The following is a 13,353-nucleotide window of genomic DNA, read 5'->3' on the forward strand; positions in this document are numbered from 1 at the left end:
CCAGCAGCCACATCACCGTCACCCACACCACCAAACTACACTGGACCGACCACCGCTGTGTCCACACTTCCTTCCAGAAACCCACTGCTCACCACAACCAGCAACGGACCCCTCACCGCAGCTGGAACAAGATCTCAAAGGACCAACTGATCTCCACCCTCGCCTCGCCATCCAACACCAGCGACCCCAATACCGCCGCCCTCAGCCTTAAAACAATGGATAGACCACTGCACCAAAACACCCTCGCTCGACTTAGGAATTCAACCAACACCCGCAACAGCAAGAAAGCACCCTGGTTCACCGCCGACCTTCAGGCCTCCAAGCGGGAGTGCTGGAAAACCCAGAAGTACTGGTGCCAAGAACAAACAGAGAGCAACCACACCGCCCTCAAGACTGCCATCTGAAAGCATCACCAGCTCATCCGGACCACCAAAAGATAATTCTACAAAGAACGAATAGACAACAATGCACACGACAGCAAGGAGCTCTTCAGCATTATCAAAGAACTCACCAACCCCAAATCCTGCTCCGCCGACCCATCGCTCACAAGACCTCTGCGTCTTTCTTGGCACCTTTTTTCACCACAAGATCATGGACATCTATGGCAGTTTCGCCTCCCCGATTCCCACGACCATCGTTGCCATTGCCAACCCCAACGCACCCAACTACAACAACCTCCTGAGTGCCTGGACCCACACCAACGACGAGGACACCTCCAAGACCATGAGCACCATCCACTCAGGATCACCCGCCGACCCCTGCCCTCTCCATGTCTTCAATAAAGCCAGCCAAATCATCGCCCCCCCCAGCTCGGAACCATCATCAACAGCTCCTTCGAGACCGCCACCTTTCCGGAGAGCTGGAAACACAGCGAAGTTAACGCCCTACTCAAAAATCCCAAGGCAGACCCCAAAGACCTCAAGAATTACCGGCCCATCTCCCTACTCCCCTTCCCTGCGAAGGTCATCGAGAAGATAGTCAACAGCCAACTCTCCCACTTCTTGGAAGACAACAGCCGGCTTGACATCTCCCAATCTGGCTTCCGCAAGAACCACAGCACCGATACCGCTCTCATCGCCGCTACCAATGACATCAGGATCATGCTCGACAAAGGCGAAACCTTGGCCCTCATCCTCATTGACCTGTCGGCAGCCTTTGACACCGTCTGTCACCACACACTTAGCACACGCCTCCACGATGCTGGAATCCACCACAAGGCCCTGGACTGGATTACATCCTTCCTCTCCAGCAGAACTCAGACAGTCTGCCTCCCTCCATTCCTGTTAAAAGCCACCAGGACCATCTGCGGAGTACCCAAGGCTCCTCACTCATCCCCACCCTTTTCAACATCTACATGGCGACGCTCGCGAACATCGTCCGATCCCACGGCCTCAACATCGTCTTCTACACGGACGACACACAGCTGATCCTCTCACTCACGAAGGACCCCGCCACCACCAAGACCAACCTCCACAACAGACTTCACGCCATCGCCAACTGGATGAAGGTAAGCTGCCTCAAACTGAACTCAGACAAGACTGAGATCGTCATCCTCGGCTCCAACAAATCAGCATGGGACGACTCGTGGTGGCCTGCCATTCTAGGAGCCACTCCAACTGCCACCACCCACGCACGCAACCTCGACTTCATACTGGACTCATCGCTCACTATGACCCAGCAAGTCAACGCCATCTCATCCTCATGCTTCAACACCCTCTGCATGCTTCGCAAGACCTTCAGATGCATCCCTGTTGAAACAAGAAGAACGGTCACGCACGCCCTCGTCAACAGTAGACTGGACTACGGCAACGCACTCTAGGCAGGAACAAAGCCAAGCTCCAGAGGAAACTTCAGCGCATTCACAATGCCTCGTCACGCCTCATCCTTAACCTCCCTCGCCACAAACACATCTCAGCCCACCTCACAGACCTTCACTGGCTCCCTGTCAACAAAAGGATCATCTTCAAACTCATGATCCACGCTAACAAGGCTCTCCACGACGCCGGCCCTGCCTACCTCAACGAGCGCCTCAACTTCCACGTCCCCACCCGACAGCTCTGCTCCGCCAACCTCGCCACCATCCCCTGCATCCACCGTACCACTACCGGCGGCAGATCCTTCTCCCACCTTGCCGCCAAAACCTGGAACTCCCTCCCCGTCAACCTACTTCTGACCCAGGACCTCCTGACCTTCAGGAAGCGTCTCAAGACCTGGTTGTTCGAGCTGTAGCACCCCTCTCCCCACCCCCCCCCAGCACCTTGAGACCCTAGCGGGTGAGTAGCGAGCTTAACAAATGTTTGATTGATTGATTGTTGGATTTTTGGTTGTAGTAACTTTACAATTGTAAAGTTAGCTCCACCCCCGTTTCAGGGGGTGGAGATATGCAAGTCCACACTTTGTGGTACATTTACACTTGGAAATGGTGAATAGCCAAGAGTAGTAAATTTACTACAAAGTTTAGAAGTAAATTACATGTGTAGATTTACCCACACGTAAATTTACCTTCTTGAATAGGCTCCATCAATAAGCGATTACACATTATTTGTGTCGGTTTCTTATAGGAGAATAACAAATTCAGAGTGAACTTTGTGAAAATGAGGATCTTGTCATCACTAATATTGCTTACCATTATTGTAGGACTGTAAAAACATTTGAAGAAGGCTGAAACTCCCTCCTGTGAAATCGAGCAACACGTTTCCAATGCTCCACCCCTCTGTGCTTTTGCGGCGGAAATTCAAAAATGCCTGGAAATAAGAACAACAACAGTTTTCAAAAGTTGCTTTTATATAGCGCTACATGTCCCTCTGACTTTTCTAACCTGTATAAACTCCCAGATGTTACTATTACTCAAATCATTGCTACTCAATTAACCAGCCTCAGAAGGATGAAGGATGAGTTGATCTTGCAAGGATTCAGACTCCAGACCTGCTCATAACACATGCCATTCTGCTGGCTGAGGTATATTTTTTATATAATATCTAATGGCTTTTCTTGGTGAATCTGGGCTTCATTTATGAATCACACCAATGCCAGACATAGTGTAAAAGATTTTGAGGATCCCTGTGTATTCCACATCTCACAAGGAAAAGTGTATGTTTTAACAGCACTGCTTTAACTTCTTAAGTAAAGAAACGGTACATACCGCCTGGATGAACTGCATAGTTATTTTGTTCCTACCTTTCACCTAACAAACTTTGTAAGATATGTTCCATAAATGATTCCCACACGAATAAAAAGTGGTGATTTACCTAGCCCATGAACAAGCGCACGACAGGACTCCACGGAGGAGAGACAATGCCTTGCACAGGGGGTGTCAAACACCTAAGTGCACTCCTGCAAGTGGAGAAAACTAAAGCAGTTCCTTCTTGTAGATAAAGGTGACAACACAGAGGTAGCCATCATGAAGGGAAATAAATGCATTTGGGAAGAACAGGCCCACCTAAAAAATATGACTTGTAATGCTGGCACTCTACAACGTGATGCCCTATTTCACAAAAAGCGTGGTTTGCTGTACTATGCAGCTTGGTAAGGATGTACTGACAGCAAGAATGTTGTTTGTCAAAATATCGCAGACTAAAGTACCTAGCACCAATATAGGTTGCCACAGCAGAGTGTGGAAACTGAATTAAAAGTCAAAATAGGGGTGTCACACAGAACCACGATTTTAAAGCTCGGAACGCATGGTTTTACCTGTGGAAAATATTTGACCAGCGTGATTCCCAGCTTAATGTAAGAGAAGAAAAATAGAAATTGGAGCCACGTGATCCTCCCAGAGACAGCCACAAACAGTGTGCAGAAGGCAAAGATCCACGCCAACAGTAGGAGGCCAATCGCAACTTTCGAAACCTTCTGACTTCCTCTCTGTAAAAGAGAATGGTTCAAAATATAAAGTCACCATTTCCCATTAGTAAACATTCCCAGATATTTTCTGTACAATACACAAATGGCCAGCTTACATTTTACGCTGCGGAAAGAAGAAGAAGCAGATCTATAATAAGTTGCTGGCCTAAGAGTTTTTAAACAGATTCCCTATTTTCTTGAGAAAACCATTTTTAAATAAACGCCCAGTTAACTGCAGTTATAGCTCGTTTGGAGAAAGGGCCGTGCTGCTGTATGAACTAGTGCGCCGAGCCCCTTCGGTAAGAGAGTGTAGGAGCAACAACATTCCAAGGCCTTTTGAAAAAACATGCGGTCCAATGGTACAATTTGAAAAACATATTTCTAAATTTAGGGGTGTACTATGGTAGAAATGGGTATGGTCTTCCAAAGTAGGGAGTTGTTTTTTTTGTAAATTGCAACGTAAACAGTTGGCACCTGCCTCAGCCTCTTATTTGGGGAGACACGGGTTATTTTTGATTTTCAGTGGTTATTTCCAAAGACAGGATTGGTAGAAACGCCATGAGTCTATCCAAAGCTTCACACTTTCATCAGAACCACAAGTGCAGCTCCAAAACACCTTGTGCTCTCCTCGGAAAATGTGTGCCCAACTGCAGTCTTGGATGTACTACATGAAAATTGCTAAAATACTCCCTACATCGAACACTGACTCACAAGACCAAATTCCAGCACAAATAATGACTATAAGAGATAATGAGTAATAGTTAAAAACACCATGGGAAATATAGCACGACGATAAATTCTGCCACCAGAAATACTGTGCAGCCATGATTGTTCTGTGTAATCAAATTATCACCTTCAGAATGTTATTCCTTGGACCAAAGCGCTTCAAAATACTGGGGTAACACTATGCCTGCCAATCAGTAGGGAACAGATTATGGCTGTTGCGCAGTAGAATATTTCCTGAAAACATTTAGACATACGTAAGACTGAAGTAATCTGTGGGGTTGTTGAAGCGACGTTTTTGTTTTTGTTTTTGGGGGGGTCAGTCACATACATAGCACTGCTCTAAAAACCTAGACACATTTTAAGTGTTGCTCCTGGTAATGCTAAGCAGACTTAAAAGCACGGTTCTTCTTAAAACGGACACTTGAGCCGTAGTCTAACGACTGACTAAACGTATTTAGAGGTCTGCAAACACTCATATAATACTACTTTTGTTCTTAAAAGCACGTGTGTGTGGTATGTTTCTCTTGGTAAGCCCCAGATTCTGCTGATGCAAGAGAGAGGGTGTGCCAACAGAGTGGAGTTCTGTCGCATAGGCCATCTTCCATGAGCTCCCAATTACGGACTAGGTTGTCACCAGGCCCAACTCTCAGAGTAGCACCTACCTGAGCAAACCTTCTTCCACCATGTGCACTAGGTAATGTCTCATGTGAAAGTCAGGTTGACTCGCTAAGGCAGCCACTCCAGGGATGTGAGTAAGATTGCTGCCATAGAGGGGCTCTCAGTCCCAGAATACCCTTTGCCTGTCCTGTATGGGAATCACTCATACCTCTGATTCCAGAAAGTGCTGGGATGGACAACTACAAAAGTTAGCCTTGGCAGCACCTGAAATGTGCTTTTTTTGTGTCTGCTCTTAGAGAGTTGGCTTGTGTCCCCTCTACACCTGAAGCGAGTGGTGGGGAAGTCACCGCAGAGGAGAATACTGTTGCCAAACAGGAAATCTCGTACCCACAAGAAATTCTGCCTGCTGTCGACAGGAATTGCTGCCACCTCTGATTCCGGCAAGTGGCAGGGCGGACAACTACAAATATCTACTGCAGTTCACATGCACTGGAGGAACGCTGTGGTCTTGGCTCGGACCATGGATGGGGCTATTCGTTTCCGTCAAGAACCCAAGGTGAATGGATCAGGCCACCCTTCTTGGTCCTTCAAGGCAGGTGCCATATAATCACATGACCATCAGCGGTGTGAATATTGTTGCTTTGGCAGCTAAGAACAATGGAAAAAACAAGGGTGGATATTCCTCCTCTTTAGTTGGGCAGAGCAAGAAACAACAAAAGCCACTCTCTATCGTCCTACTCAAAGAAGGCCATGGCAGTTTTAAATTTAGAAGTTTGTGCAGGATGAGCAGTCTGTTCTTGGAGCGTAAGACAAATCGAGGCCAAAATGGAGAGTGGACAGTTCATTTGAGACAGCAACTCATTCTAACCACACAAACTATATTAATACAAATATATCTGGCACAATTTGTGATTCAATATCTCTCGAGATGGATCACAAGACAGTAAAACTTGGAAAGTTAATAGTACCTACTTTTAACACAAATGTAACAAGCGTATTTAAATATATTAATGCAGAGTCAATCACTTGTGATTTTAATCTGGTCAAGTTTAAACAAACTTGGAGACAATTTTTAATTATTTTAGCACCAGATAAAACCACTACAGTTATATGACACTGTATCACAAACTAATGAGGTTGACACTAACACACGTTTACAAAACCCATCTAGGACTGCTAGTTGGCCACAACACGGGCTAGTAACACCCAAACTGAATCCCCCACGGATTCATTAGCTCCTTTGTGAATGTGCAAAACCTTCAGAGTCCTACACATGAACTGAAAGCCGCACATTCACTTTATTTAAATTTACCACCACATGCTATTCCCTATTGAGTGGCTTGGACAAATGTGTCAACTTTAGCAGAGCGCCACCTATGTTAATTGCAGAAGTTGTCAGGATACTGACAGTTGGGAAGAATAGGATTCACATATTATGCAGGGATGAAGAAGCGCTTTTATCAAGAACAGCAAATGAGCTCCAATGTTGTGTTAAAAACTTTATTGCCTTGATTTGAAAACAAATGTAAAGAAATCACAAGTGATGAATTCTGGCCCAAGCATATCTTAGACCAAAGACTATGGGTGTCATTTAGAGCCTTGCTGGCACTGCCAGTCCAGAATTTTGACTTAGTGGTCAATCCAGCAAGGGGCCACCACATCTTGCTGAGAACAGGACGTCCATCACTCATTTTTCCTTCCTTGTCTGCCAGGCCAGATATGGTGGACGAGGGTAGGGACAATGCATATTTGTCCCATGTTGGGGGAAAAACTCCATGCATTTCAGGATCATTTACTTCTTGGTCAGAGAAAACGAACTCCAGCTTTGAACGTTTGTTTTCTCTGAACAAATAAGGCTGTGAGTGTGTGCTGCTTTAAACCTGGCACCCACTCAGCAAACCATCAGTGCTGTAAAGTGAGCTGCTATAGCAGCAGCTCCCTCTACAGCAGAGATCCCTACACCACTGACCCAGTCATGGTGCAGTAGGCAACACTTCAGATCTTTTGCAGTCTACCCCTAAATATGGGTACAATCCGACCTAGTCCCTTGATGTTGTGCCCACTGGGATTTGAGGTCCCACTGCAGAGACCGCATGTGTCATCTAACCTGTGCCACCAGCTGGATGCAGGAGGCTAAGTGTCCCAGCAGTATTAGAGATGACACATTGGAATTGTAGCCCAAAAGTCCTAGACTCTCCATTCCGGCAGACCAACATGAAACGATACATTATCCAGAATGAAAGGGAGCATCTATAAAAGAGTTAGTTGTATGTTCGGTTCGTTGATAGTTAGGAGGCCATAGGGCCTTTGTCTAGAGTTGATTGACCACCGCCTGGGGTGAGCCCACCTTAAACTATCAGTCATGGGGGGAGGGAAAGACTGGACCCATAAACTCCACAGATGTGCTGAGACTACTGCCATCTTCCTTTTGTGAACTGTGCGAACGGTACTGGTGTGGCCAAATGGGAGCACTCCTAACTGAAATTCTCCTGACCCACCATGAAATGCAGGTAGTGCCTATGGGCTTGCACTAAGAGGATCTGAAAATAGGCATCCTGTAAGTCCAATGCTATCATCCAGTCTCCAGAATCTAGGGCAGAAAGGACCTGGGTTAGCATGAGCATCTTGACTTTGTTCTTCGGCAAGAAGGCTATGAGAGGGCGAAGATCCAAATTAAGACATTTACCCTTATTCGACACAAAGAAGTAGCAGAAGACAAATACACAGTTCCTACTTCCGAGATGGGTGCCATCAGCTGGCATTTGCTGATCTTAGAGCGAGGCTCATGAAGGAAAAAAAAATGCTTACCACATGCTGCTATTCTTTAAGATTCACAATCAGGTGGAATACTAAGGAAGGCATGCTGGTGGAAGCCTGTACCACAAGACTTTCTGGAGTTGGGTGCTGTGTTGAGAAGGCAGGATCGCCTGTGGGAAGGCAAAGCCAGCAAGCATCCCGCATATTAATGAGCAGCTCTGAACAGGGCTTAGCCCAGGTGCCCAGAAGAGTGTCAGTAATTCCCTTGTTCAAAGGCAATAATGGCTCTGTGGAAGCCTGGCAAGATTGCAAAACTTCCATCCGTGTGTTAGTTTTCACTTCCAAGGCTGGCAACTATAAATCCAACACCTCAGCTGCCCTTCACATCACAACAGTAAAAGAGGCACTTTCATCTGTGGCAAGTCGAGAGTGAGGCACAAGGCCAGTATTAGGTAAACTGTAAAGTCTACTGGCATCCTGAAGCTCTTCATAACAGTTCTCATCATATTAGGGAACATATTCGTCCTTGTATCTAAGTAATCTGAATCCATGCCAAAAAGATGGTGTGAGGTCTGGGCCCTGTCATGAGGCAAGGTGTCAGAATCATAGGGATTGACAAGTGGCTGCTCGCAGCTCAGAGCTTGGCACGACTTTCGTTGTGGGCATGGTAGATTCAGCTCGGTGTCGGATAGCACTATAGGCTGTACATTTTCATTCGGAGTTGGCAGCATCAGTGTTGATATGAGCAGAAGCAGCGCAGGTGATGATGCCGGAACAGAAGCAGGCATCGGAGTTGGTGCTGAACTCAATACAGCTCCAAGGGTGGACCCACTGGTGGAAGTCCACCTGGAGGCCCCTGCAGATCCTTGGGGGCCGAAAGGGAGCCAGTAAAGTGCTAAAAATAATCAGCCTAGCCTCCCAGAAGGCTTCTACTTCGACATCACCGATGGAGTAGAGCTCAAGGTGCACCTGGACCAGTGTCGGATTTGGCTCTGATGCAGATCCAGAGCAAGACAAGGAGGCACAGTGATGCTTTTGTACCCTCTGTACAGTTCGGGAGAGGTTGGAAGGGGCTGTTTCCTGCTTGGATTTCTTTTTTTTTCTTTTGCTTACCAAAGATTTCAAACACAACCACGATCTGCTGCTGGGATGACTTCAGGAGTGGGAACAGATCCTTCCTTTTGACTTCGATTGGCCACGCTGAGGCATCTTTTACTTGGCGATGTAGCGTTTGGCCTTGTGGTCCTGTATGGCCTTCATGCTCATATGAGTACAATCACCCCAGGCCTTGAAGTGGTCCAACCCAGCCACCACAAACAGACTTAGGGAGGGTACGTCAAACACCTGTTTTCTAAAGTCCCTGAACTTTTCAAATACTGACATTTTAGGGGGTGACATTCCCCCTGCACATTGAAAAAATTGGTTGAAATAGTCTGGTCAAAGAGCATGTAGAAGCTCCGGATCTGCGCCTGAAGGTGTGAAAAAAAAGGAATTCACATCAGCATGCATGGGAGAAGAATCATGTTGATGCAGAGCCACAAGATTCCACGTAGTGGAGTGCAGGAGAACGACTTTGAAAGTTTCTGGATCCAGTCTGACACCTGGGAACTATTTACAAAGTGACTGCTGCTAGAAGTATCCATCGAAAGAATGTAAACATAGATATGCATAAGAAAATAAAATGCAGCACTTTGTAAGAATATGTTTTCCCTTTGCCTGCTTTAATTTGTCTCTGAAAACACATGCCAAATTCTGCCAAAAAAAACTCTTCAACAGGCTTCATTACTACTATTTTGAACTCTATCCAAGTGCTCTGGGGTGATGCAGAACTTGTTTCACCGCTAGTTAAAGCACCGCTAAATACTTAAAAAGACCAGAAGATTTTTTTCAAACAGGCATTACTCTAAAATATTTGTGGAGGTAGATATTTCTCTTTGAGTTAAGTGTTTAGGGACCCTCAACATGGAGCAATATTCTATTTTTTTTTTATTAATTCATATACCGCAGAAAGAAAACTAGGAGCACAAGGAACTTATCACCTTTCTTATTATTTTATTTTTAAAGTGCATGTGAGCCTCAAAAGATGCAAGATGTTGAGAGAAAAAAGAAAAAAACAGCAGAGGACTGAAAGGACAATCATAATACAGCAAACTGACAACAAATTAGCACAATAAAAGTTCTCAATGCCTTTCTAAAGACCACAGAGGTCTCTATTTCTTTATGTCATAGACAATTTTTTAAGAGTTTGGGGCAAATGTATATGTCCTCCTACTGCACAGATGCAGAGGAGGTGGAGGCTTTCAGAGTGCAGAGGTCAGGCTGGAATACATGTCTTTAGAACAGTGGTTCCCAACCTTTCGATTTCTGTGGACCCCCACTTTAACATTAATGGAACCCAGGGACCCCCACTGACTCATCACTGGAATCCGGGGATCCTGCCTGAGTCATTACTGGAAGCTCGGGACCTAATTTTTCAATATTTGGTAATATGTTTTCATTTTCTAGGCTCTCGCGGACCCCCTGACAAGGCTTTGCGGACCCCCAGGGGTACCCGGACCACAGGTTGGGAACCACTGCTTTAGAAGAATAGAGAGTTCAAACCTTTTACATCCATAAAACGTCTAAGAGTGATGCAAAGGCCTTTCAAGTTGACTTTTTGTTCAACTGATAGTCAGTGAGGTTCTCTCTGTGCTTCAAGTGATCGAAATTCTGAAGGTTGCAGGCCGTGCTGACTGTTAAATAGGGCACCAGCTGTAAAATCCCCAGAAGGTCGGTAGTCAAACCCTAATACAGGAGTTGCAGATTGCCACTGCAGAGACATGTGTCTTCAGTGATGCTTCATGACCTAGTAAGACTTCTGGAGTGGGTGTCTGGGGACCCCCACACAGAAAGGCCATAGGGCACTGCCCAAGCAATCCACTCTACCAAGACAATCATTCATAACAAACTTTCTAATCTCTCTACATTAGGTACTACAGGTAGTGTAAGCCAAAAGAACTCAAAGCATGATAAATTGTGTAAAGTGAGCAAAACTAACATTTAAGCAAGTTCTGAAGAGAGACCTGACCCATGTGGGTGTCTGTTCTCTACTCAGAATCAATGCACATTTTCTTAATTGGAACTTTCCTCGAAAAGCAATGGCTAGGTTTTTTCAGTAGCGGAAATGGCTCTAGACAAGGGTTCTGCAGGCTTTCTTGCAACATGTGGTAATGCATAACACCAACCGTTTGGTTCTGCACTGCTCCGTTAAGTGTGTAAGATATTGGAAATGGCACCACGAAAAACTAGTTGGTTGTTCTAATCACTTTGATATGGTCATAACAGTTCTGCAAGGGCTCCTTTTGCTAGCAGGGTGTGAAGTGATCTATGCAGGAAAGGGCCTATGCAGAAAAAAAGACAATGTGTCTGAAATCCAACTTCTGGAGTCTTGATGAATGATAAGTGTGCATTTGAAGAGGTCATTTTTACAAATACATTTAATGCTAATCGGTTTCAAAACACAGACACCTGTCTAAATATTGCTAAGCCAAAAAGCGTTATTCACAGATAAGGATGCCCTTCAATGACGGGACTTAAGATTTTGTGACAGCAGCTAACACTAGTCAGAAAATGATCATGGGAAACAACTTGCTCGGAGATTGAAAACTGTAGTACTAAAGGATCTAGGTCAGTGAAATCACGGTACTATAAACACACGAATGAAAATAGTGGCTTTGTCAAATACTACGAATCTCTCCGTAGAACGCACGAAAGCGGTTAGCGTAAAAAGGAAATTTAACTATGCTATGGAAAATGCTGAAATAAATATGGGCCAATTAACTGAAGTTAATCGGGAAATAGAAAGAACCATTGCTGGATGCCAAAATTTATGCAGACCTAACTTTTGTGGCCTTAATGAACAAAACAGGCAAGAATATAAACATTTCACTCTCTGCACAGAAAGATTTCTGATTAATTACAATGTGATCTGAATTGGCCTAATTAAAACAATCATATAAATGGGGCAGAGAGTACAGAACCAGACAGCCGTGCAATGCCGATCATAAAAGCCACTATGCTATGCATCAGGCACAATGTATACTGAAGCACAGGACGAAGGTAGGTAGGACAACTAGTGCCCACAAGTACAGCGAAGCCAGAATTCAGAGAATACCAAAAGCTCCTGCAGTCAGGTTATATTACATGCAGTTATCCAGTGTGGCCTTTACAATGGCCTTGCAGAGCCACCTAGGGCCTGTATCTTCTTCCTCCGATTTAAGGATTAAGACGCAGGGTAAGGTTGGATTAATGAACTATAACGTTAGTAAGGTATGTCTAGTTCTGTTTTTGCAAGAGGTATATTTTAATAATTGTGTGGTCACAAGTATTTGGCACTCTCTGGGATTTGCCAAAAGCCTGTAACTGTTGTCTGGGTTAATTGGCTCGGCCACTGCTTGGGGTATTGAGTGCATCAACCCGAATAGTGGTGGTGGGGAGGCATCAGATCCATCCATTGGTGTAGTGTGTAGCGAGGTGTAGTTTGCTGTAATCAGGTCTGTGTAATGTACCGCAGTGACTGGTTGGCAAGAGAAGGAATGGGTAGGATGAATGCTACTCTTGGCTTATCTGTGGATTGTTGGTGATATGTTAAGTCTAATGTGCTTTGTCCAAAATTGAATAGTAACAAAAAGGAGGCCGACCACTCTACATTCAAGGCCTGAAACTAGAGAACACCTCACACCCAACGCTGGTAACAGACCCCAAAGCTCTACATTTCTAAAAATGACTGTGTACTGGACTATTTAGGAGAGCCTTTGATTCAATACATTTGAAATGTAATTTAGACAGCTAACTAGACGTAACAGGGCAAGCTCACCTCTTCCCTCACCTGTCTGTCTAATAAGCACCCGAAAAGCAACTCCCACCTTTAATGCCTGGAGCACCTGTGAACTGGTAATACCCAGGATAGGTATTTACCCATTTGTGACACTGAAGCAAATGCTGTTTAACACATCTTTTTCGAATATTCTGAAGTATCTGGAAGGCCACAAACCAACACACTAAATGAAATAACCCAAGTAAATAAAAAGGTTAAATGTATGCAAATGGTCCATAGGCGGACATGGAAACATTTGTTAGAATCGGAGAGAATGGTCCATAAGCAAAAGGACAGACATTAGCCACGTATGGAACAACTGAGCACAATTACAAGTAAATTTAATAGTAGAGATTTCAATAAAAAGCAGTATAATATGTAAATATAATATGAGTAAACCCTTGCACATGCCCACAGACTCCCAAGAATGCCGTTAGAAGTGTGGGGATTTTCCTAAAGAACACACCCAAAGTTCAGTGAAATGTAAGGCAAATTAAAACATACAAAATGTCCTTTGCAAACAAGAAGGATACCTTGAAGATCCCATTTTTACATGA

At 44.9% G+C, this 13,353-nt stretch overlaps 1 protein-coding gene across 1 annotated transcript in view; it reads right to left on the minus strand.

Moving 5' to 3' along the window:
* CTNS (cystinosin, lysosomal cystine transporter) overlaps positions 1-13,353 on the minus strand; it is a 133,240-nt gene that overhangs the window by 36,846 nt on the left and 83,041 nt on the right. The window contains exons 9-10 of the mRNA XM_069226343.1: positions 3,691-3,861; positions 2,627-2,744 (exon numbers count right to left, since the gene is read on the minus strand). Coding sequence (XP_069082444.1) covers positions 2,627-2,744; positions 3,691-3,861 — 289 coding nt within the window. The remainder of the gene's footprint in view (positions 1-2,626; positions 2,745-3,690; positions 3,862-13,353) is intronic.

This window comes from Pleurodeles waltl, chromosome 3_1 (assembly GCF_031143425.1).
Source record: "Pleurodeles waltl isolate 20211129_DDA chromosome 3_1, aPleWal1.hap1.20221129, whole genome shotgun sequence".
Lineage (NCBI taxonomy): Eukaryota > Metazoa > Chordata > Amphibia > Caudata > Salamandridae > Pleurodeles > Pleurodeles waltl.